Source organism: Tachyglossus aculeatus, chromosome 18 (assembly GCF_015852505.1).
Source record: "Tachyglossus aculeatus isolate mTacAcu1 chromosome 18, mTacAcu1.pri, whole genome shotgun sequence".
Taxonomy (NCBI): Eukaryota; Metazoa; Chordata; class Mammalia; order Monotremata; family Tachyglossidae; genus Tachyglossus; species Tachyglossus aculeatus.
Genome location: NC_052083.1, coordinates 9,714,535 through 9,737,812, shown reverse-complemented (window position 1 = coordinate 9,737,812; position 23,278 = coordinate 9,714,535). Strand labels below are relative to the sequence as shown.

At 42.6% G+C, this 23,278-nt stretch overlaps 1 protein-coding gene across 5 annotated transcripts in view; it reads right to left on the bottom strand.

The window, feature by feature from the left end:
* SUGCT (succinyl-CoA:glutarate-CoA transferase) overlaps positions 1 to 23,278 on the bottom strand; it is a 389,451-nt gene that overhangs the window by 239,988 nt on the left and 126,185 nt on the right. For all 5 annotated transcript variants that reach the window (XM_038760523.1, XM_038760522.1, XM_038760521.1 and 2 more), the window contains exon 12: positions 9,333 to 9,435. In XM_038760523.1, the coding sequence (XP_038616451.1) occupies positions 9,333 to 9,435 (103 nt within the window). The remainder of the gene's footprint in view (positions 1 to 9,332; positions 9,436 to 23,278) is intronic.

Genomic DNA, 23,278 nt, shown 5'->3' with positions numbered 1-23,278 from the left:
TTAGGCAAACAAAAGCAAAATTTCATCATAAAACCATTGGCAGTAGTGATATTTTTGAGTGCTCACTGAGTACTATACTAGCACAGTCTCATAGTCTAAAGGGGAGGGAGAAGAGGTATTTCATCCCCATTTTACACCTGAGGAAACTGAGGCCCAGAAAAGTTAAGTGACTTAGCCAAGATCACACAGCAGGCAAGTGGCAGAGCCAGGATTAGAATCCAGACTTTCTGACTCCCAACACCCGTGCTCTTTCCACTAGGCCATGCTACTTGTCAACACAGAAATGAATCTGGAAGCTGCTGTTGGCTCGAAGTGGATAAAAGCATTATCAAAAAGCCTTTGAAATGGGAGAAGAAACCAAGAGACGTAATCTGGCAGCCACCAAACATCAAAATTCAGACCGAACTGAAAAAACTATTGAGGAACGGAAGAGTTCAACCTCATCCTATATGGCCGTGAGCCCTGAACTTTCCACAGATGCCACAGTGATTTCTGGCAGAGTTCTATCAGATGTCACTAAAATACCCATACTTTTAAAAGTCAAGGATCACAGTCAGCCTATCAGTATTGAAGCAACATCCTTTGCTGCTCACCTTCACGGGGTGGAGCCGGCAGAGGGAATGGACAGCCATGGGCTAGTCAAACAGTTACCACCTAGTAAAATGAAGGGGACTGAGAAAGGGGGTCTCAGCCAGGAAGGAGAGAAATGCATGCAACAGTTTACTATACCCCCTCAACTCTTCAATGTAGAGATCAATGTAAGCTGTAGAAAATTGAAGATTTCTGTTGCCTAATTAAGGACAATTCAGTGATTTTCCTTTAGAACACTGCTTTAACAGGATCTTTTCATACTTTTAATACAGCCACACAGGGAAAAATGATTGGAAACTATTAAGGCAATTCTTAAATTTTAAATAAGAATGAAGAGCTAACATTTCAGCTTTAGATGATTTGATCATGATAATCTCAACTGTGACACTATGTCTATCTTACATGAACAAGCAACACTGATATTGTTTTTCTAAGGTACACTGTAGATGAGAAGCAGCATGGCATAGTGGGTAGAGCACAGCACAGAGGCCTGCGAGTCAGAAGGTCATGGGTTCTAATTCGGGTTCCACCACTTGTCAGCTGTGTGACCTTAGGCAAGGCACTTCACTTCTCTGTACCTCAGTTACCTCATCTGTAAAAGGTGGATTGAGACTGTGACCCCTACATGGGACAAGGACTGGTCCAGCTCGATTTGCTTGCATTCGCCCCAGTGCTTAGTACAGTACCTGGCACATACTAAGCACTTAAATACCATCATCATCATAATATAAACAAGTCCATATACTGAGAGGTGCATATAAAATTTAATTCCTCCCTGCCTTGATGTTTAGGAATTACTACATTACCTAAGGCCATCATCCACTGTAATTCCCCACATCATTATAGACAATACACTTTTTTTAATTTGAAAAACCCTCAATGGAATCCAACAATTTATATCAACAAACATTAACTAAACGCACTCAGGGACAATCTTTAAAGTGCATCAAGAAACCGCTTCTAAGTAGAAAATGCTTGAAAAACAGCTCGGTCACTTTTGGTGCATACGGTGATTTTCCTCCACGCTCTATGAATATTGGAGTCTTTCCAGATGCTACAAACATTTTGCCAGAATGTGTTGCAGCGAAATTGCTTATAGAATCCGAGAGAGCCTAGAGATTAATAAAACGTCCGATTTCACAAGCTTCCACAAATAATGAGATGAAAACAACAGATAATTTCCAGCAATCAAATATTTCAGTGCTTCACTCTATGTTTATTTCTGGGGCATATTTATCCCATTTGGAAGATCTGCTAAAGGAACTGTAATGGCCTTCTGGGACAGGAAGAATAAGGTTTCTGTAGAAATGTTAAATTAATTTTTATGGTGATGCAAAGTCAGAGAAGGGTTGTAGAGGGTTGGCCCACTGCCCCAGGGTGGAGTTTTGGTTTGGTATCCTTTTAGAGCCTGCAGGTGTTTGGCCCAAGTAAAAATCAGGGCCAGCTGTGATATTTCAGTTCTGATATTTCCCTCCCAATATTTCTCAGAAGTGATGCATCAGGGTGATGTCTTACACCTGATGGACTCAACTTGGGTGGTTCAAAAGTAACTGCTCGCCTAATGATGCCATTTGGTGACGTGCATCTCTTTCCCTACTAGCTCCTGGCCCTTGGGAAAAGCCGAGTGTGAACAATAAGTCTGCCTGTTCCCGGGTCCCAGGTGTAGATTTTGGGGGTCTTCTGGGCCTGCCTGCTCTGCTAGGGGGACCGCATTACATTCACTGCAAATTCAAACCAAAGAACCCCATCCCAAACCGCCAAGTAGGAAAAATGCAGGCTGGGCATTCACAGACGAAGACGATGATGTTTTCAAAACCTTCCCCACAGTGAGGCACGTACCTGTTTTTATTTTGTCTCTTGCAAGAATCTGAAGAGTTTCTATTAAAAACTACTCTCTTTTAAGTTTGTTTAGTTTGGAAAACCTCAAACCACAATGTATTTCATACACATGTTCCCAAGGGTATGTTAAATAGGACCATACTGAGGTCATCTAGTAAGTTTTTAAAACTTTTTAAGAATTCTTTTAATGTACTGTATGATCTTGGCCTGATTAAAAGAACATATTTTTTGGAGTTTGGAAATAGCTTGGCTATTAAAATCTTCTTGCAGATAGGCTCTACTGCATCATCTGAGTTCACAGAACCTTTTGCAACAATATATAACTGGAGGAAAAACTGTGACTGGGAGCTTTTCTTAACTACCGGTGACCTCTGGAACCAAAAAAAAAAAAATCATCCTTCATCCTCTCTTCCCACCACTCCCTCCTAACCCCTCTTGATTGACTTAACAGCGAAGATGCCTGTAGGATTCATTTTAACACTGCAAATGACCATAAGTGCAAAATCAGTGGGGAAAAGGTAGATGACTTTCCACTCATCTATGGAAAAAACTTATCACCTGGCACTGGGGTTGAGTAAAAACTTCACATTTTCTGGCAGCTCAATTAAAGTGTGATTGTGGTCATTAATTATGTTAGCAAAAGGTCCCGGGGTTAGGAGATTTGTGCTGTCATCCAAGTTCATTCGACAGATGATATTAAAATGGACCACCTGGCCCTCAGGGCTACAAGTTGGGTCCTAAAGATAATCCTCTCTCCTTTTGGAGCTCCCACCCAGCGATATATCTCCTTGTACCCCCCAACTGTCCCTTTCCCTTCATCACCTTCCCACACTCAACAGCCCTGGGCTTCCGAGAGGAGTGATTCACAGTATAATGTGCAGATGTGTTGGCACTGTGTGCAGAGAGCCATTTACGTGCACCGTGTCCGAAGCCTCGCGTACTCACGGCGTGCCCACATCTAAACAGGACCACGGCTTTAGATCCAATGCCAAGAAATCCTTCAGTTCATCGGAAGGAGAATGGAGCGGGCAGGGGGAAATGGCATCGACACCTTGAACTACAACAGTCAGGTTGATGAAAATAAAATCAAAAAACTTCCTCTTTTTCTTAAATTACAAGAAAGGATATTACATTGCTAGAAGTGATGAGGGGAGAGTCTCTAATGGTTTTCACTGTAGCTTCCCTCGCCTGGCTTACGTGGAATCTTGAGCCTTTGCCTTATAATGAAGAGAAGCAGAGAAAGAGCCTGGCTGGTATCTAGTTTGCAGTAGTCACAAAGGTCTTCAATAGCCCCCCACCAGGACTTTAGATAATCCTCCCAGTGGGACAATTCGCCTGTTGGCACGCAGGTCAAATCACTTCAGCCCACTGTACTATAGCCCTAATTTACCTTGCTTTCTTCAATGAAGGCACCCCTTCGGAAGCCACTAAGGAGAAACAGCAAGAAAGTGTTTTCTAATCTTTGTGGGCAGTACACCCTATCATCCAGATGGACGTCAAGAAGACAATGGCTTTGTTTTTCCAAATCTTCTTAGGTTTGGATAGAGCATGGGCTTGGGCATCAGAAGGACCTGGGTTCTAATCGTGGCTCTGCCATTTGTCTGCTGTGTGACCTTGGGCAAGACACGTCACTTCTCTGGACCTCAGTTACCTCATCTGTAAACTGGGAATTAGACTGTGAGCCCTCTGTGGGCAGGGACTGTGTCCAACCTGATTAATGTGTATTTACCCTAGTGCTTAGTACAGTGCCTGGCATGTAGTAAGCACTTAAAAAATACCACAATTATTCATTATTATTATTATTATTAGGTGCCACTGCAGGAGACAGAATCCTGAGCTTACGTCCTTTCACAAATGTCATGGCCTATGTTCTTTCCAATCCTAGAAAAGGCAGTATCCGGCCAAAGGGCAATTTACTATTGCATGGTGCCCCCTAAGAGCCAGATCCATTCATCTGGAAGCTACTCAACTAGTACAGAAATGATCTGTGACTTTCTGGTTTTGTCTATGGAAAGAGCCTGTCTATAACCCAGAGAAGGGTCAGTCACTCAAAGAAAGTCTGCAGGGAGCAATGTCAGGCACCATTACCTCCCACACGGTGAAGATGCATTGCCTTTTTACCTCAGTGTGCACACACAACTCAATCCTCCTAACAGCTAAGGGACTAATGTCCTGATCTCTCAACTTTGTGGTTTTCTGACTTGTTTCAGCAATAAATAAGAGGTAGAAGAAGACCTGTCTGTGCTGGGTCTGGGAAACTGGATATGAGTTGAGCATTGTGGGGAATCAGCCCTAGATATGTGGGATGGAACCTAAACAGGTAGAGGGAGGTGGAATGAAAAGTACAACAAAGAACTGTGGCTCGGTAAAAAATAAGAGAAAAACGTTACACTCTACTGGCTATTAAAGGCTGGGGTGAATTTATCAGAGTATCGGTTTACGAACCTCTGCAAGCAGTATTATTTTCAAAATTTCCAACCACTTCCTGAACTTCAATTTACCCTTCAATTCATATTTTGACATTTTAAAAGTGAATTTAGAGCTTGTGGAAGAGAATCATACTGCTATTTCAATCCACTTCCTCTTGTTAAGTCCCTTGTGGAGATGGCTCGACAAAACCCAAACCAAAAATGCACATGTTGCCTTTCCCGTGGATGACCTCAACACTCTTTCCGGGCATTAACTCATGGCTCCTCACAAACCTCCAGTCACAGAGGCAGAGGCCGTTGGTCCCGTTTCACAACGAATCAGTAGCATCCCAGCTCTTGTATTCTTTGAGCACTTGTGACAGACCGGCAAAATGAAAGCTTCCATTTGTCCAATGAGTTCTTATGGAAGCCCCCAACTGCCACTTCAACACTTATACATATAAATTGCTTAACCTATTACTCATAACTCATATACATATCCACTTTTCTTTCTCCTAAATCAATCAATCCATCAAATTTATTGAGTGCTTACTGTGCACAGGGTACTGTACTAAGCACTGGGGAGGGTACGCTTTATAGAGTTGATAGACATGTTCCTTATCCACAATGAGTTCTAGGCTGTAAACTCATCATGGGCAAGAAATGTCTGTTTATTGCTATATTGTACCCTCCCAAGTGCTGAGTACAGTGTTCTGCACACAGTAAGCACTCACTAAATATGGCTGACTGACTAATGAATGAGCTTACAGCCTAGTACTTCAGTGGCTATCTCCCTATGCTGTATCGTACGCTTCCTGAGAGCAGGATTCACATCTATCAACTCTATTATACTCTCCCAGGTCCCTAGTACAGTGATCTGCACAACGTAGGTGCTCAAGAAATACTCTTGTTTGATTAACTGATTGACATTGATTGACTTGCAATGGCAACATCTCCACAAATATCCAGTGTAGGTAAAAGAAGAGTCTTGATCCCTACTGCTGTGGATTCCAAAATAAAGTACATGAAGTATTATATATAACGTGCATGCAAAAATTGTCCCCTATCACTTTGATGATCCAGGATAAAACAGCACCAGTGAAGCAGTGTGATCTACTGGGTAGAACAAAGGCCTGAGAGTCAGAAGGACCTGGGTTCTAATCCCGGCTCTGCCACTCGTCTGCTATGTGATAATGCAAGTCACTTCACTTCTCTGTGCCTCAGTTACCTCATCTATACAATGGGGATTAAGACTGTGAGCCCCATGTGGGACAGGGACTGTAGCCAACCTGACAAGCTTGTATCTTCCTCAGTGGTCAGTACAGTGCCTGGGACACAGTAAACACTTAACAAATACCGTTAAAAAAAATGTTCCAGGCACAGACTTCATTTCTCTCCCTTGGTGTCATAATCTTTCTTAAATTTCTGAAGATTGTTACTCCACTTCTAATTGCTGTATGCCCATTTGACTGTCCATTACAATGCCACATCGTTGGAGGCTTTGCTTCACTAAGTCTTTATGGACAGGATTTGGACTGATAACATTTTTTAATGGTACCTGTTAAGTGCTTAGTATGAGGTAGGTACGGTTCTAAGCACTGGGATAGATACAAGACCTAAGGTAATCATGTCAGACATAGTCCCACATGGGGCTTACAGTCCAAATGGGATGAGGAGAGTTTTAATGAGCTGACTGAGGTACAGAGAATTTAAGAGTCTGCCTAACATCACACAACAGACAAGTGGAGGAGTTGGAATTAGAACCCAGGTCCTCTAACTCTTGAACGAGTGCCCTTCCCATTAGGTCACACTGCTTCCCTAGTATTGCCTGACTAGTGCTGCATGGCGGCTTTCTGTAATTGGTTTTGTCAACGGCCCCCCGCTACAATTAACCATTGAGGAAGGACACCCTAAATGGCAGTTAGCTGAGAATCCGATCAGATATGTCTTTCTCGCTTTCTAACTCATTTTCCGTCGAGCACCCAACAGTTAAAGATAGGGAGAATCATGGAATCACATACTTGGATGGGTCCTCAACCAGTCATCTGGTCCAAGCTCTTGCTTCCAAGAGGGTGAATACATAAATCATTCGGCTGAGAGGACTGTCTACCCTAATTTCAAAAATTTCCACTGATGGTGATTCCACAACCTCTCTCATAGCCTTTTCCAGTTTTTATCCCGACAGTCAACACATGTTTTTCCTTTGTCTCATGCTGCAATTGAAACCCATTTTTTTCTGGTGGATCCTTTGGATAGATAGAGGGAAAAACTATTCACATGTAAATCCTTGATATTTGCAAATGTGGGAGATTAAAAAAGTAAATCAGATGTGAAACTAGCATTAGAGAGACCTGGTTTTTTTTTACAGACTTCTATAGTAAAACAAAAAGTATTATTTTCTACGTTGGTCCTTTGCTTTCTGATTTGAATCTTTAATTGTTCTTATCATTGCATTTAATGAGCACAAACTATGTAGCAGCCATAAAATGAAAAATTCAGGCATGATTTTGCTGTTCCATAAGGGGCTCAATTTAAATGGGGAAAGGTGGACACATCTAGTAAAAAACAATAATAATAATTTCTACAGTGGACACATCTACGAGAATACAGACACCCACACATATGCACATTACACATATCGCTCATCCTTTGGTTTTGCTGAGTATCCTATTGAGGATGAGATTTTATCAATGTAAGTGGTGAGGCTGAGTGAAGGACAATCCCTTCTGCATCCCGCGAATGTAAAGATTCTCCACTGTTCTTCTGTCATGCTTATTATCCACAGTGTCTGGTTCTCTTTTCCTCTTCTCCCTCTTGGTATCATGGTTTTCCCAAAACCTCTATTGTAAGGCACTTACCCCATTTCTGACTGCTGTATGCCAAACTGGTTTTCTGCAGTTATCCCCCACAAACACAAAGCCATCTCTCACGTACACACAGGTAAACAGAGAGCAGCAGGAATACAGGCCAGAGGAGGAAAGTAGCTCCTTGTGCATATAGCTTTAATTCTATTTGTTCTGACGATTTTGACACCTGTCTACATGTTTTGTTTTGTTATCTGTCTCCCCCTTCGAGACTGTGAGCCCGTTGTTGGGTAGGGACCGTCTCTAGATGTTACCGACTTGTACTCCCCAAGTGCTTAGTACAGTGCTTTGCACACAGTAAGCGCTCAATAAATACGACTGAATGAATGAATGAGTAGCAAAACCAGAGAGAAAAGGTAGAAAACAGAGAAAGAGGAAGGGAAACCAAAAAAGGGGAAGAGAATTAGAAGCATATTGTCTGCTTAACTTAGTTGAGGAACAGCATATCTGAAGGAAAGAACTATGATGCAATGGCCTAAATATTCAGAATCTCATTAAGGATAATGGACCCTAAAAATGCCTGGATAACCCCTATCATTCTTCATGTTTGTTGTTTTGCTGGTTACTGAGGAGTTGTATGATTTATGCGTGTGTGAGAGAGAGATCTATGTACCATGTTGGAAATAGTGATGGGGGATTACGTCGTCGGAAGATCTCAGGTCCCTGTGGTCTAATCTCTCTGTCTTAGAACAATCAACTGAGCAGACAAAAGGTTCCCGGGACAGGACGCATCACACCACACTCTCTAGTGATACTCGCACTGGTGTGCTCAAGGTGTGTTGCGGCTCAAGGCACGTGCCTGCTTTGACTTTGGTATGTAAGAGAACCAAGACCCTCTGCTTGGGCTTCATCCAAATATTCCTGGTGACTCCTGCTCCAAGGGTTTTATTCCTTGTGGAAGAAGCCTGTTGAGGAATCTTTGGCCTCTCCCAATCTCGTGCACAAGCACTCTTCCCTCTAGACTGTAAGCTCATTGTGGGCTGGTAATGCGTCTGTTTATTGTGGTATTGGACTCTCCCAAGTGCTTAATACAGTGCTTTGCACACAGTAAGCACTCAAGAAATATGATTCAGTTAATGAATGACAAACATGTGAAAGCAAGCACCCCTACCTGTGGAATTTGTTGCCATGGAAAGTCAAAGCCCATTTACTTTACTAAATTCTAAAGGAGTCGTGTGTTTTCTGGACCAGTGAATAAGAGGCCAGGCTTAGTGAAGGGCTTTGATATCCCCGATATCCTGCTGCAGGGATTTCTCCATATACTCCTGACCTGAGCTCTGACCTAAAAACTCCTGAGAAGTAGTGTGCCCCATCTTGGAAACGGCATCCATGGACTTCCATTGCTGGCAAGGCAAGATGGCACAGGAGTCTCATCTATTACAGTGCTCTGCACACAGTAAGCTCTCAACAAATACGACTGAATGAATGTTACGGCAAACCCAGCAGACATCATTTTTCCATGAGGCTGCGTTCTGTATATATTCCATAGAATGAATCCCCCGAGCAATGTGCCTTGAGCTCAAAGCTAAGTACCACTACTTGTTAATATGGACTGCGATTTTGAAAGAAAAAAGGAAAATCACTGCTCCGGATAAAACAGATTTCAGTTTTGAACTACGTGAGCACTAACCTGGGGCTCGGCGAACACACTCTGCATGCTGTTAATTGGACCATATGGAATCCCGCTCCCTTCAAAGAGATGGAGCCATTTGGTGGTCATTCCTTCCGCAAACCTAGGAACAAACAAGAGAGCCTGTGGTTTGAACTCTAGGTTTCAGTTTCTAAAGAATGTATAGCACCCCTCCCCTCCCCACCCCACACATGCTGATTCCTTTCTTGGTAGTAGATAATATAATCAAAATATGCTACATGTGTTCCTTGGGAAATGCACAGGACAAGCCTTAGGGGAAAGAACATGGTTAGGCCCATTTACAATTCAATCTGATTGTCTGAACATGAGGCAAACCAAAATTATCAGCAATTTCAAACACGGATCAATGGAGTCCCTCCGGCCCTTAATTACAGAAATGATCTTCCCTTTTTTTCCTCCAAACAAAAGGATTGACATTATGTGGTGTACCCCAACATACTCAGTGTTTCTATGTTTTATCTCAAATAAGTGCTACCAGTACTGCCTTTTTCTTTCCATCACATCAGAATTGTATGTCGGAATTGAAAGCCATGGTCGCTGGTCTGATAAAAGCATTAAATACAAGATTTATTGGACCTGGTATTTTCCAATCTGGATTAAGGTCATTTAGACATGAACTAAACTGTACTATGTAATTTAAACTCGATATGCCTTTCCAGTTTCTGGACATGGCTACAGTGGAGATCCTCGGTTTACAAACTACTTCATCAAATCCACTTCCTCTACTAAGCCTCGGGTAAATAAATGGGTGGGATCGTTCATTCATGAGAAGGACTGTGTTCTTGTTCTCTCTTTATCTTGTTATCAAAGATGGACAGAATGACCACTGCAGCCACAGCAGAGACAGTCACACAGTCAGGTCAATGAAGACCTCTAAAGTTTACAAGTTCTATGGTCCTATGAAGTTCAGGAATTCGGAACGGCAAAACTATTTTGACTTCTCATCACTTTAATTCATATTTCTAGAGACAAAAGTCTCAAAAACAAAAATAAAAACTGCTTCTTCAACTGGAAAATGGGGGAGAGAGGTAATGGCAAATGGGAAAAAATTGATTTAATCAATGAACTAATTATGGGATTTGTTAAGCACTTACTATGTGTCGACCACTGTTCTAAAAGCTGCTAGATACAAGTTTATCAGGTTGGACACAGTCCCTGTCCCACATGGAGCTCACCGTCTAAGTAGGAGGGAGAACAAGTAATAAAGCCCCATTTTACAGATGATGAAACTGAGGCACAGAAGAGCTAAATGACTTGTCCGAGGTCACACAGCAAGCCACTGGCAAAGCTGGGAGTAAAACCCAGGTTCTCTGATTCCTAGACCTATGTTCTTTGCATTCGGCCCATGCATTTCCTATTTGGTTCCCCCACATATATGTTATTATAAATTAATCAATCGATGGTATTTACTGAGCTCTGTGTGCTAAGCACTGTAGTAACTGGGAGAGGATAAAACAATAGAGTTGGTAGACACAATCCCTGCCTACAAGGAGCTTAAAGTCTACAATCTCGTTTTTTCAGACTCCTCCAGGCAGTCACTACTAGAGACAGGTCTTCTGGCCCCGATATGAACGTGAGTATCATTTTGGGGAAAGATGTCTGAAGCTGATATCTTGCAGACCATGAGTCATGTTTCAGGAAGCTGGAGGTACCGGTTTGGAAGTGGCTAAAAATGGTCCACAAAGAACAGCATGCATGAACGATAACCGAAGGAAAAATAACACTTTCCCACAAATGATGTTGTTCAACAAAATAGGGACTCATTGCACCTTGGAGGATCTTTGCCCTTGAAGATATGGCTTTGTTTTATCCTTCTTCCCTCTCACTTCAATTGACTGAAGATTTTCCAGTGCCCGATAACATTTGATTTCTATCAGCAAAATAGACATAAATTCCAATTTGAAGCATTATTAGACTCAGAAGTCACCTTCATAGAAGTACTTTGTTCAATTCCCCCTACCAGGGGATTCAACTTTTTGCCTCTAATCATTTCTTCAGATACATTTTTTATTTCCAGTGAATGCTAAAGTCTTCTAGCAAAGGTTTTCGAAGGGGTTATTTCATTTATTTTTTTTAACATGAATATAGATGTGCAGCACAGGATGACTACTGAGAAGACTAAGAGATAATCTGAAACCAGAGGCTTTCATCTACGGTGTCAATTACATAAACAGTATGTTCTCATGGAAAAGCTGATTAATTTTCAAGACAAGTCCATTTATCATCAGTGGAATTACACAAGTGGCCCTGAAATCTCTCTACAGCAAATGCATGTCGATCAAAATCAACCCATCAGTTGTGGGTGCTTCAGCAGTGTGCAGAGGGGAATAGGAAAAGTTTTTGTATTTGTATAATTTTTCCCCATTGGGCCATACAAAGGGATTTATTTCATATTCTGGAAACCAAAAGATGTGCCTGAAAAAGGGGAAAAAAAGAATCTCAAGCTGTTAGTGACCCCTGTTTATGTGGTTTGGGAGGGGTCGGGGGACGGGAGAAAGGAGGTGGGAAGGCCAACCTTCTTAAACCCCATAAATTCAATTAGTCAGAGACGGCGCATCTCCACATTCCACCACTCCCTACGGAGACATAAATCATTTTCCCCTGAAACTGTATCTCTTGATCTAAAGCTGATGTGGAATCATTTCCTTTATCTATACTGAAAAGCTGTAAGAGTATGTTTTTATTAACCACAAAAATTCAGCTTTACCCCCTCCCCGCGAAAGAGAAAGGTCAGGCCACGTCCCCAGAGTCACAGAATCTGGAGGTTAAGATGAGAATGGGGTCTTCGGGCTGATCCCAGGGCTCCTGGGGGGCTGAAGCTCATTGAAAGACGGTTCAAGAACTCTCAGGAACATTATGAATAGTCCAATGACCACAGTTCTGATTCTCTTAATTGCTTTATTGAATTAAGGGAGCATTAGGAAAGGACACTGCCAACTCTAGGAATGAGTAGATGAAATAACACTGAATATCAGACGCACGTGGGAATTAAGTTCTCCTCCCTGCCTCGCCACCCCCAGAGAAATATTGGATGGGTTTGCAGAGAACAGAATACAGGTCAGAGAGTGACTGTAAGAGGCAGAGCTGAAACTAGGTGAGGGGAGTGATCCTGAAGGAGCCAACAACCAGGAAAGACCACCCTCCAGGATGGTGGGAGTTGAAATGAAGGGGCAAAAAAGCAAAGCCAGGGCCAGGCTAGAGTTCAGGAGCTAGGGTGTGTCGCATACTGTAGACCGGGATTTTGGATGCTTCCAAAAATGTAAATTTGCCTTCTCCGTTTGGGGTTACTTTCTTGCAGCGCACTGGAGAAACCATTTGTATGTGATGTAAATGAGAGGCTGTGATAGGAAGGAAGGGAGGGAAAGAGAGAGAGTCAGAGAACTGTACATGTTCAAAACAACTCTACCGATGATAAGATTTTAAGAGTGTGTGGAAGTGGCCAAATACATTGACCAACTGGCTGATTCTCTCTCCACCTCTAATGTTGCAATAATAATAATAATATGTGGTATTTATTAAATGCTTGCCAAGTGCCAAGCACTGTATTTGGTGCTGCATAGGTCTATGATAATCAGATCAGTCCCAATCCTTGTCCCACATGGAGCTGACAATCTAAGGAGGAGGGAGAATGGGTGTTTTATACCCATTTTTACAGATGAGGGAACTGAGGCACAAACAAGTGATTTACCCAGGATAACCCAGCAGGCAAATGGTAGGGCCCATATTAGAACCTGGGCCTTCTAACTCCCAGGCCCACGCTCTTCCCACTAGACCAAGATGCTTCTCACTGCAAATTAATATGCATATAATTACATAGTCTCAATACATAATAAGATTACCCTTGGCTATACTATTGCTACTCACAATTTCTGACACAATTTTATTTTCTTGCTCTTAGAGTCACGACCTCAAACCCACTGTTCTAAGAGAGTGACCCCATTTCTAACTGTTGTAACCCACCTTAGTCTTATCTTCTCCTACCTTTTCCCCACCTGTGCACTACTATGCTCCGTTATCTGATGTTTTCATTCATTGTGCCTTTAAAACATTTTTTCTTTCCCTGTTTGGCAGAAACCAGCTGTTAGAGTAACCTGCTGTAGTCAGATCTCCATAAGACTGATGGTATTTGTTAGGCACTTACTATGTGTCAAGCACTGTTCTAAGCGCTGGACTAGGTATGAGCTAATCAGTTTGGACTCAGTCCCTGTCCCCCGTGGGGCTCCCGGTCTTAACCCCCATTTTACAGGTGAGGAAACTGAGGCATGCAGAATTGAAGTGACTTGTCCAAGGTCATACAGTAAACAAGCAGTGGAGGCAGGATTAGAACCCAGGTCCTCCTGATGCCCAGGCCAGTGCTCTATCCACTAGGCCATGCTACTTCCCCAAAGTGCCCCTCTAAAGTGCCTCTCACAAGACAGGGGCAGTCCCTGGTCCTCAGTCTCCCAACATCAAAAAACTCCTGCATCTGACGGACGAGCCAGCCATCTTCCTTCACAAGGGAGGGATTTGTCACTTTAGGGAAGAAAAAAAAAAGGAAAACATTTCCTCTGACATAATTCCTCTGGAATAGCCACCCTAGCATTGACTGTTTGGTGGGCATGGGATTCTGCAACAATGCCGGCCAACTTTCACAGCTGGAACCGCCTTCCAACAAGAAGTCCTACACTGCTTTTTCAACATCTGCCTGGCTTGTAGACAAAAATTGTCACACTCCAAATGACATGACTACGGCTCTCTTTGTCAGATAGGGTCCTACTGTTTCCTACAACAATTGTTATTCCTTCTGAGAGCGAACAGTTTCTGTTTAGTGTTGGTTTTGCCCTGAGAAGTCATGCTTATGGCCCTGTGGTGAAGGAAGACTGCCTGAAAAGATGGCATGTGTTGGGAGAGGCAAGGCTGGGCATGGGTCTACGGTGCCGTGTTCTTTCAACAGGAATTACCGCTATTCCTGCATGGTATTTATTCCAGAATGGTCCCAACCAATTGTAAAATAAAGGTCACATCCTCATTTCTCCCTGGTTTCCATCACACCTCTCCTTCCATTCTCGATGTTTCGAGACCAAAGACGGCTCCATGTGAGGAAGATTGAGAGCCTGGTCTTAATCAATCAATGGTATTTATTGGGCGCTTACTGTGTGCAGAGCACTCTACTATGCGCTTGAGAGACAACAATACAAAAGAGTTGGTAGACACATTCCCTGCCCACAGTGAGCTCACAGTCTAGAGGGGGAGACAGAAAATAATAAAAAGAAATGATTAGTTTTTGAGGTTGTCTAGACAATAAAAGTTAGTGGGCTACCCTACCTTTCCGCCCTCCACACAAGGAGCTAGCGTATCAAGTCACATATTTCAAGCAAGGCATTCTAGCCCTCTCTAATTATTACTTCCTTTCCTTGATTTTGAGGGGGGAAACACCCTCTCAGTGTAAATTAGCACAAGCAACACCATCTGGTACAGAATGTAAATGAAGTGTGAGTCTGAAGGATGACAGCTATTGTACAAAGGTAGGGGAGAGTACAGTTGTTTTTTAAAGCTCAGGGCTGCCAGTATGATTTGCTTTGCCTCACCATTTGGCATGCTGCCTACAACCTAAGTATTTACATATTCACAAAATGAGTGTACACTGCAATAAAAAGAATTCCTTGAGCCCAATCCTTGAATCTTAAACTCAAGATCAAGCTACAGGTTCCCTCTCTGATACCCTGGCCCAGATGCCCCCTGCCCTGGACTTTGCGGCTGCATCAGGGTTGCAAATGTCTACAGACATGTAGACATGTCGACCTACATGTAGATATGTCTACCTGTCTTACTACAGCGCTTAGTATAGTGCTCTGCAATAGTAAGCACTCAATACAACTGAATAAATGAATGAATGGATACGGACAAGAGTCTTCTGGTAAGAACACGGTCTTAGTTCAACAATAATGGAAGAGGGTTTTTTCCCCCCCTCAATTTTCATTAAAAATGCATTCTATGGCCAACTCAGGCTGAAAACCAGGATTTATCAAAATATTTTGAGTGGCTGAAAGGGGCAGGCGACTCTAGAAACATTTTGCATTGTTACCAGTTATGCTTGCTGCCTTGAACGGTTCATTGCCGATGACCTAGTTAAAAGATAGTCCAGTGAAAACTAGAAACTATTTCTCACTAAAAATAAAGCCACCTGTTTTTAAGGGACTGTTTTAATCAAGTAGCTTTTCATTCATTCATTCAATTGTATTTATTGAGCACTTACTGTGTGCAAGGCACTGTACTAAGTGTGTGGGAGAGTACAACAATAAACAGACACATTCCTTGTCCACAACAAATTTACAGTCTAGAGGAGACAGACATTAATAGAAACACTAATATAAATAAAAAGAAAAAATAGCTCTACATGGCAATACACATCTGACCCAGATTTACCAGTTGCATTTATTCATTTACTGATGCATTTATATACTGAAGGGGAAATGTGCCCCAAGTTGACATTGGAAGAAAAGTGGATAAGTACCACATTTCTTTCCTCCTTCATTCATTTAATAATGGCATTTATTAAGCGCTTACTATATGCAAGGCACTGTTCTAAGCACTGGATTCTTATACAGGATAAGGCCCTGTATATCCAAATACAAACACTAAACCTCTAACCAAAAAAACCCAAAACAAACAAAAAAAAGCCTGTTTCTAATATAAATTCTCCATTGAATTGGATTTAAACTCATTAAAAAGGGGAATTTCTAAATGAAGTATGAAAATCATTGCTTCACACATTTAACCACTTTCTCATCTGGTGCAGTCAGAGCCTGAATCGCCTTAAGAGAAATCAGAGCATGACACAGGTTCGTGCTACACGGCACCAAGTACTAGCGTCCTGCTTAAGCCAAATTGCTTCACCCCCTGTCAAACCCGGACCATCTCTACCCTTGTTCCAGCCTGGGAAGAGTCAATTTGGGATTAAAAGGGAGTCCAGGACTCCCTTATGAGAGTTGTCACTTGTAGTAATAATAATAATGATATTTGTTAAGCACTTGCTATGTGCCAAGCACCGTTCTAAGTGCTGGGAGAGATACAAGCTCTCCTAGACTGTGAGCCCACTGTTGGGTAGGGACCGTCTCTATATGTTGCCAACTTGTACTTCCCAAGCACTTAGTACAGTGCTCTGCACACAGTAAACGCTCAATAAATAATATTGAATGAAATACAAGCTAATCAGGTTGGATGCAGTCCATGTTCCACATGGGGCTCACAGCATTAATCCCCATTTTACAGATGAGGTAACTGAGGCACAGAGAAGTTAAGTGACTTGCCCCAGATCACCCAGCCAATAAGAGGCAAAGCCGGGATTAGAACTCAGGTCCTTCCAAGTAGTAGTAGTCCCAGCTGCTCATGGGAACCACCGTTCTTGAATGAAAGTATTCCCCATGCATAGCAGCACTGCATTCATTCATTCAATCATATTTATTGAACACTTACTGTGTGCACAGCACCGTACTAAGCGCTTGGGGAGCACAAGTCGGCAACATATAGAGACGGTCCCTACCCAACAACGGGCTCACAGTCTAGAAGGGGGAGACAGACAATAAAATAAAACATGTAGACAGGTGAGACAGACAACAAAACAAAACACGCATCTGCCCCACTGTGGTCTCACAGCCCACCCATGCTGCCTGACTCCATCCCCAATCCAGTGGGATCTTTTTTGGCCCTGACCAGACTGATGACCTATTGCTTAACACACCCTATGACACCAAGATAGTAAGAATGGGAAGAGACTTGTTGCAGTACCTGACATTCTGGAACTTGCCCCCAAAGTATATTTTTAAATTCTTACCCTGTGGACAAACCTCTAAGAGTCTAAGCAACTGAATTACTTCAGTTTGCCCGGCATAATTTAAGCTCGAACTATAATCTCTAGGGCCTTCTCAGGTAGCGTCTATGGGAGCTCATTCACTCTTTCAACGCTCCAGGAAATTGTCCTGTTTTCCTAGAGAAGACGGCAGCTGCCACAAGAATGCAGGAAGTGGTCCTTTAGTAGCGTGTCCACAGGCAGCTAACCTCCTCTCCAGGAACGGTTAAGACACTGTGGAGAAAGAGATTAGGCATGGACGAGAAGCCGGAACTGCAATTTTGTTTACCTTCATCCTAAAGACAACCAGTAGCCACATCCACAGAAGTAAACAATTACCAGATATTCAGAAGCTGTTTATGAGTACAGGGCAACATCAGGGTGACTAGGCACTAAGCACTGTTATTTTTCATTAATTACGGGATGTCTACATAGGTGCACAGCTTAAGTTTTCAAAAATTATTTTTCTTTCTTATCGGTTTTGAACCAATTGATAATAATTAAAATTGGGTGTATTTGTTAAGAGGTTACTACATGCCAAGCACTTTACTAAGCGTTGAAGTAAACATAAACACACTGTGGGCAGGAAATGTTTCTGTTTATTGTTGTATTATACTCTCCTGAGCGTTTAGTACGGTGCTCTGCACATGGTAAGTGCTCAGTGAATACAATTGAATGAATGAATGCAAGACAATCAGGTTGACACAGTCCCTATCCCTCATGGTGCTCATAGACTAAGAAAGAAGGAGAACAAGTACTGAATCCCCAATTTACAGAGGAGGAAACTGAGGCACACGGAAGTTAAATGACCTTCCCAAGGTCACACAGCAGGCAGGTTGCAGAGCCAGGATTAGGATTTGAATCCCAGGCAACTTGTTCTTTCCAAAAAGACGTGCCGCTTCTGGTATTTATTGTGCACCATACTAAGTGCCATGCCCCACACTGCCTCTGACAACCTCTTCTGCCCTGCCTTAAATGTAGAATATTATAGCTCGCCAGTAAGACTGGTGACTCCAAGAGGTTAAAACCCACCCCTTTGAAAAACAGCAGGAATAACTATTCTCTTAATATCAGGACACCCATCACAATGGGGCATCATTAATCCTGTGGGCAGGGAACCACAGTTTTCTACAAGCTCTGTTGTATTGCACTCTCCCAAGTGCTTAATACAGTGCTCTGCACACAGTAAGAGTTTAATAAATACGACTGTTTGATCCTTGGACATAGATGGCACTTCCTCATAGCCTGTGCAACTGAGAGTATATGAAGTCATTGCAGTCTTTCCTGCTGGGCCTCGAAAGCACCAGCTGTGGGCAGGAATAAGCTCAAAAGGCTACCTTCAATAGGTTCCTGGAGGATCGGAGTAATTTCAGATCTCTGTGGGGAAATAAGTCTTACTGTATATTAAGATACACTGCATTTAACAATTGTCATGCTTCCAGTTCATTCAAGTGTCTTTGATTAATATGAATATGAATACATAGCAGTAATAATAGTAGAATTTATTTGAGCACTCCCTTGGTTCAGTTCACTGCACCAGGCATTTGTGAGGTCAAAATAAAGAAGGGTCACATTCCTTGACCACAAGAAGCTTACGCTCTAAAGGAGGAGACAGACATAAAAACATTTCTAACTACTATTCATTCATTCATTCAATCGTATTTATTGAGCGCTTACTGTGTGCAGAGCACTGTACTAAGTGCTTGGGAAGTACAAGTTGGCAACATATAGAGACGGTCCCTATCCAAGAGTGGGCTCACAGTCTAGAAGATTAATACACTTCGGTAATGACTTATCTCCCTCATTTTTTTTTTCAATTTTCCAATTGGGTTTAATTTTGCTAGTGTAGCCTAGACTATTACCCTTAGCAGTTTCCCTAACACTTCCTTGAAAATTTGACTACATTAAATCACATTTCTCACTTTCTCTCTCTCAATCTCTTTCAGTCTCTCAGTCCCTCTGAGAGCAGAAAGCGGGGAGGGGAAAGGGAAAGAGGGAGGAAAAGAGGGAAGGAGAGAGAGAATCTTATGCATGGATGGGATTTCACCATCTTTGAAAATTATGGAAAGTTTTCATCCTAGAGAGAGGATGATGCTACTGATTATGAAATCCTATCCATTTTTGTGTGTCTTTTCCGGATGATGCCCAATGGCAATCTATTCTATTCTATTTATTTTATTTTGTTAATATGTTTTGTTGTCTGTCTCCCCCTTCTAGACTGTGAGCCCGCTGTTGGGTAGGGACCATCTCTATATGTTGCCAACTTGGACTTCCCAAGCGATTAGTACAGTGCCCTGCACACAGTAAGCACTCACTAAGTATGACTGAATGAATGAATGAATATTCCACATTTCATAGTAAGCGTTTAACAAATACCACAATTACTGTCATACAGACAGTCCTTGCCTGCCAGTAGACGGTAGACGCTAGACGGTAAGCTCCTGGAGGGTAGGAATAGTGTCTACTAATTCTACTGCACTCTCTAAAGTGCTCCGTACAAGGCTTTCCAAAGCAAACACACAACAAATATTACTGATGCAATGGTTGATTATATTTGCTACTTTCAAGACTGTCTGTTAAGTTTTTTTCAAAACCTCTCCTCTCTCAAAACCTTTCTACTCTTGTCTCCTAACTGTCCACTGTACTATTTGAGACTGTTCCTCACTTCGGGGGGAATCTCTAATGCCCAGGAGTACTAGAAGGGAGAGTTAGTTCACAGAAAAACAAGCCTCCATGCAACTCCCCGGACAGGATCTAATTCTAGGATTAGTTCTAGCGCTACGGCTTTCCATTTATTGTCCATTGAAAATGAGATCAAACAATCTTCAATCTTGATTGGCATTTGGACAAAGCTGCATTTTAAATTAAAATTGATATTTTCAAAGGAAAAATGAGCCGTCAAGAGTGATTTGGATGTGCGTGCTACTTTAAGATACTTCATATGGTTACTGTTACAATAATTATGTACATTTTATTGAACAACACAGTAAACAATCATGAGAAGCATGCATAAATTGTTAGTGTATCCTGCTACTTAGGGCAGAAATAATTGGTGAACTGCATTTCATCAAAATGGTCTCCTTATAGAAGGCAAATGCAGTTTCATTGCCTACAAAGAGACATACTCTCTTTCCCTCATTTGGGTTTACCCCTTCCCTCCCACATGAAACAATTCAAGGAAAAATGTAAACGAACGATGACCGTGAATGTAGTGAATATGGGAGGAAGAACAGAGGAAATGCTGCAAAAATAAGCAATTTCAAACTTTTTTAGGATGAGTAATTCAAGGATCCTAACAAAATAAGTCAAAGATGTTTTCTGCATCCACAGAAAAGAGCAGAGAGCAGAACTAAAGGGAAGCTTTGCATCTATTCCAATCAATCCATCAATGGTATTTGAGCACTTTCTGTGTGTAGAACACTAAGAGCTTGGAAGAATATAATGCAACATAGTTGGTAGACAAGATCCCTGCCCTCCAGAAGCTTCCTTTCTTTGCACAGCTCTGTGACGAATAAAGCTTCTGTTCTTTTGATATGGGCCAGTCCATCGTGTAGCAAGCATTCTTATACAATGGCTCAGAAATCCAAAATCATTTCTAAAAGTGTAAAAAAAAACCAAACCCCTTAGCACATCCGGCTTCTCTCCCTCTCCAAATACAGAGAATGGGGGAGAAGCCACCAAACTGTGCCAATTTCCACAAGCCGCTCTCTTCCAGGCCATTTTGATTTTCTTTCTTTTTATTCCCTCCATTAAATTGAACTGAGTCTTTAGACTTAAATAAACTCAGACATTCCAATGTCTGGATTTTTTTTGCCCCCTAAGTTAGAAAAAAATGAAAAACAATTCACAATAGAGGACAGAAGAATCCACAAGAAAGGGGACTGTAAATTTGCAAATCAAGTGATCGTAATTTTTTTGACTTTAAATATTTTGAAAAAAACACATGAAGCAGAAGGGTCGACTAAATTATAAGTTTTTTTTTCTACTAGGATTATGCTAAGTACTCATCCTGTTGCATTCCCTGTTGCGGGGAATTCTTTAATTAAGTGGAAAGAACACGGACATAACATACGCACTTGGTGTTTGCACTGATTCCTTCTGAACGTTATGTACCAATGTGTCAAATTTCGGGTATTTGTCCCCAGGTAACTGAGAGAACCCATGACAGATCACTGCCCAAGGAGCCGAGAAACATACTCAACAATTCCCTGGGTGCCAGCAAAGTCAGTGGGGAAGGAGCCAAACTTTCTGCATTTTTCCCCCCTCTAAATTTACAGTTAATGCTCAGGGACGCTCCCCACGGGGCCATTTTCTTCTCCAGGATTTTCCCATGGGGCAGTGGTTCCACTGAGAAAATTCCAGAGAATTCTGCTTAATTGTTGACATGAATTTCAGAGAGACGCTTCACCTCCCTACATGATGGCTCCTCCCACAGTGCTTTGCCCACAGAAAGTGCTCAGTAAAACAAATTCCTCCCAGGTTGTCCCTGCCAGAGGCCAGTGGAACGGTCGCCACGGCTCCTCAGGTGACCTCTTCAATACTCGCCATTTAGGAGCTGCAGGTATTCGGCCAGAAACTGACCATTAGCTAACACTAGCTCAGTTGCCTTGGAATGCATATGGAAACAAATGTGACCTCAACAGGAATGCCAAACCCATTCATTATAATCAGTGCTTCCGCACCGAATGTTGGATGAATCTACAATGATGTGACACAAAGTACTACTGGGAGAATTTACAATAAAATTGAATAAGCAGGCAAAGCATCTGTAATTTCACGTAAATTACACGGAAAGCTGGCCCAAATGATGTTAATGGAACAGAACATAAACTTTGGCAGGAAAGATGCAAAAACGTGATTGCAAGAAAGAGGAAACTGGAGAAACAAATAGCTGAAGAGAAAGAAAAACAACTTAAACGGCCTTTTGAGTCGCAAGATCGTCGTTGGCGTGCCTGCGCAGATCAGGCGTATTTTTTGAATGGGATTTTCGGGTGGAAAATTCCTTTTCTGGCCCAAATGTGCACAGGGCGAACCTACTGTGAGGTGCCAAGCTCCCTTCAACAGGAATTGCGCCAGGCAGAGTCACGAGCCCTGGGTCTCCTCTCAAAGCCCCCCCGGGGAACCGTGATGTCAACACCTGCATTTTCATTGACTGTCTTTCAGACTGCTCTCGTTCCCAACCCTGATCTCCCATCTCCCCCCGTCCTACCCCTCTCCATCCCCTGCCAATATGCACCCAGCTGCTGTACTGGGGGGAAAAGACGGTGGCCCCCAGTCCCCCCTAAATCCAAGGAATGGTAAATATTTTTGGTACAACGCCATTTAGGATCACGAGGGCAAAATGTCTTTTGTCTGCTCCTTGCAGAGAGCTGTAGGGGGCCTCTCCACCTCCACCCAGGCTAGTGAAACAAAAGCAGCGACTGGATCTGTTTCCCATTTTGCAGCTCACAGATAAAGAAAGAAATTCATTCTCATTTATGCCTTTTAAACGCACGGAGAGATCTGAGACTTGGGAGAACTAATGGGAATTCTGGCAGGAGCCAGGGACCAGGGGGAACCCCCTGTTGAGGAATAACTGGTAATTTGTTTGGGAACCCAGTGACCCTCCTTCTTCTCCCATCCCCGGTGCAGAGTGAGGCCTCCCCTCTAGCCCTGATTACAAGGGCTAGACTGAGGAGAGTAGATCGGCAGCTGTACAACCGAGAGACCAAAGAAATCCTTTGCCTGAAAATACCCAACCCGCTAAGTCGAGAATCCAAGGTATGGAAGAACACCCCTCTACATCCTACAAACTCCTTTTTGAAAGAGAAATCTAGAGTAACTAGCAAGCTTGCCCCTTCTCTCAGAGAAAAGGAAGAAAAATAAGAGTAGCCAGGAAGATGTTGCCCGAGGGCAACTCTGGCCAGGTACGGTTGCTCACAGAAATAATAATGATGATTACTAACTGTGGTAGTTGTCAAGTGCTTACTATGTGCCAGTCACTGTACTAAGTGCTGGGGGGGACATGTAAGTGCTGTCCCACATGGGGAATCACAGTCTCAAGGGGAGACAGTCTGATGGTCAGAGGTCTGGGTTCCTTGACCACAACTTAAGGTAC